The 2,055-nt window shown below is 72.9% G+C and overlaps 1 protein-coding gene across 1 annotated transcript; it reads right to left on the reverse strand.

Annotated features, from left to right (window-relative positions):
• Positions 1–65: 65 nt before the first annotated feature.
• LOC118158257 (synaptotagmin-like protein 1) lies at positions 66–1,144 on the reverse strand (the record flags this gene model as incomplete). The annotated part of the gene is made up of 4 exons (XM_035312890.1): positions 826–1,144; positions 409–554; positions 224–329; positions 66–130 (listed from the first exon to the last, which is right to left on the reverse strand). Coding segments are annotated over exons 1-4 (445 nt in total), but the record flags the coding sequence as incomplete, so codon positions are not given.
• Positions 1,145–2,055: the final 911 nt, after the last annotated feature.

Here is a 2,055-nt window from a genome sequence, read left to right on the forward strand (position 1 = left end):
GGGGGGGGCAGGATGTGCCCCATGCCCCGTGCCACATCCTCTGGGCTCGTCCCCAAGCCCATCACCGGGGTGTCGGGTCGGGCACCGGGCACCCACCTGGGGCTCTGCCTGGGCACCGTCCTCAGAGGGGCTGCGAGGAGAAGCACGAATTAACTTTTCTCGCCATGACGTCAAGCCCTGGAGCACCCATGGGTGCTGAGCCACCCCTCGCACCCGCTCTCACCTCTCCTCCGTCACCGCCGGCTCCTCGTCCTCCTTCTCTTCCACCAGCGGCTCGCCGATCGCCTCCAGCTCGCCCAAGCTGGGGCCTCGCTCCGTGTCCCCTGCTCCTGGGGACAGGGGGGGCTCAGAGGGCCGTGGTTGTGCCCCCCCCCCCGTTATCCCCCCCAGCACCCCATCCCTGCCTACCCCGCGGCCGCCTCCTGCGGCGGATGGAGGCGCGGACGAGGTCGGAGCCCAGGTGGTGCCGGTGGCGCTGGGCGCGCACGTCGCAGAACCAGTCCCCGGTGAGGGTCCGCAGCCGGGCCGGGTCCGACACCGACTTGCGCAGCTTGCTGGTGGCCAAAAACATCCCCCCCCCCGGTCACCCCCAGGTGCCACCAGGGTCCCCGCCCCACCATCCTCTTCCTCATTAACCGTCCCAAATAGCCATGGGGCCGCCACGGTGAGGACACCACCAACCACCCATCTCCCACGTCACCCACTGGGGGGCTTCATCCTGCCCTGGGGAAGGGACCGTGCTGTCCCTAAGGGTGTCTCACCCCTGGGGGGGGGGGGGTCCCCATGGGTGCCACTAAGAGGCAGTGGGGTGGGGGGGGGTCTCACCTGATGCGCCCCTCCTCGCGCCGGCGGAGCTGCGAGTCCCGGCGCAGCACCTCGGCGATGGCGCGCCGCTCGTCCTCCGTCAGGAAGCTCAGGTCCAGCAGCGCCTCGGCGCCCAGCTCCAGCGCCATGGGTGCCGCGGGCACCCCGGGGGTGCGGGGTCAGGCTGGGGGGCGGCGGGGGGCTGCGAGGCCGGGCAGGCAGCGGGCAGGGCTCAGCATGCCGGGGGGGGGGCTCAGCGGGGCCGGGCGAGGGGCTGTGGGGTGGCGGCGGGGTGGGCAGCTGGCAGCATCCCGACCCTCTGCAAGGAGACGGGGTGGCGGCGTGGCACGCAGGGACCCTGCCCCATAAGGCACGGAACACCCAGCACCCCCCAAAAAAAAAATCAGGGGACCCAAGGGGGGAAAACAGCAAAGGAGGGGGGGGGGAGAGCACCGGGGAGCCGCAGGGAAGAATTGCTGCTCCTCCTGCTGCGGCCCCATGCCAGGGCTGGCCCCTGTTTGCCAAGGGCGTTCGCTCGGGGCCGGCTTCTTCCCTCGCCTGCACCCGGCAGGGCCCCACAGCGGGGCTCCCGCGGCGCTCAGCGGGTGCCACGGCAGGGGGACGGGTGACACCGGGGGGGCTCGGGAAGCCAGCACCCCCTTGGGTGCCCAGCTCATCACACGCCAGCCCCGCGTTGCCTCACCGCCCTCCTTCCTGGCCCGGAGTTGGGAAAGCGCTGCCCGGCACGGGAAGTTGCTGCAATGGGGGGGGGGCAGGATCAGGCCCCCCCCGCTGCCCCCCCACCCCCAAAAAAGCCACCCCAGTGCCCCACCAGGACGCGAGCACCGGCACGGCCGCACCCCGCGGGCACCCGCTGCCCCCCAGGGGTTCCAGCTCTGTCCCCAACCCCATGGGTGGCCCTGGTCACCGTGTCCCAGCCCCACAGGTGGCCCTGTCACCCTGGGGGGACGGCACCGGGGACCCCCCCCCCCCAGCACCCCCATCCCCACGCTGTCCCAAGGAGGGGGGTCCACCAAACCCACCGCCAGCCTGCGCTGAGCCGAAGCCACCCGCTGCCCCCTCGGTGACACCGAGCGCACCCCGAGGTGCTGGGGACAAGGGGCTGGCACCGGGACGGGGCGATGCTGGGGCCCGTCGCTGCCTCCCCCCCCCCCACCCAGTATCCTGTTTACACGGGCCCAGCCCGCGGGGGTGTCCTCGTTGTCGTCCCCCCCCCCCCCCCCCCCCGGA

This window comes from Oxyura jamaicensis (assembly GCF_011077185.1).
Source record: "Oxyura jamaicensis isolate SHBP4307 breed ruddy duck chromosome 23 unlocalized genomic scaffold, BPBGC_Ojam_1.0 oxy23_random_OJ71734, whole genome shotgun sequence".
Classification (NCBI taxonomy): domain Eukaryota; kingdom Metazoa; phylum Chordata; class Aves; order Anseriformes; family Anatidae; genus Oxyura; species Oxyura jamaicensis.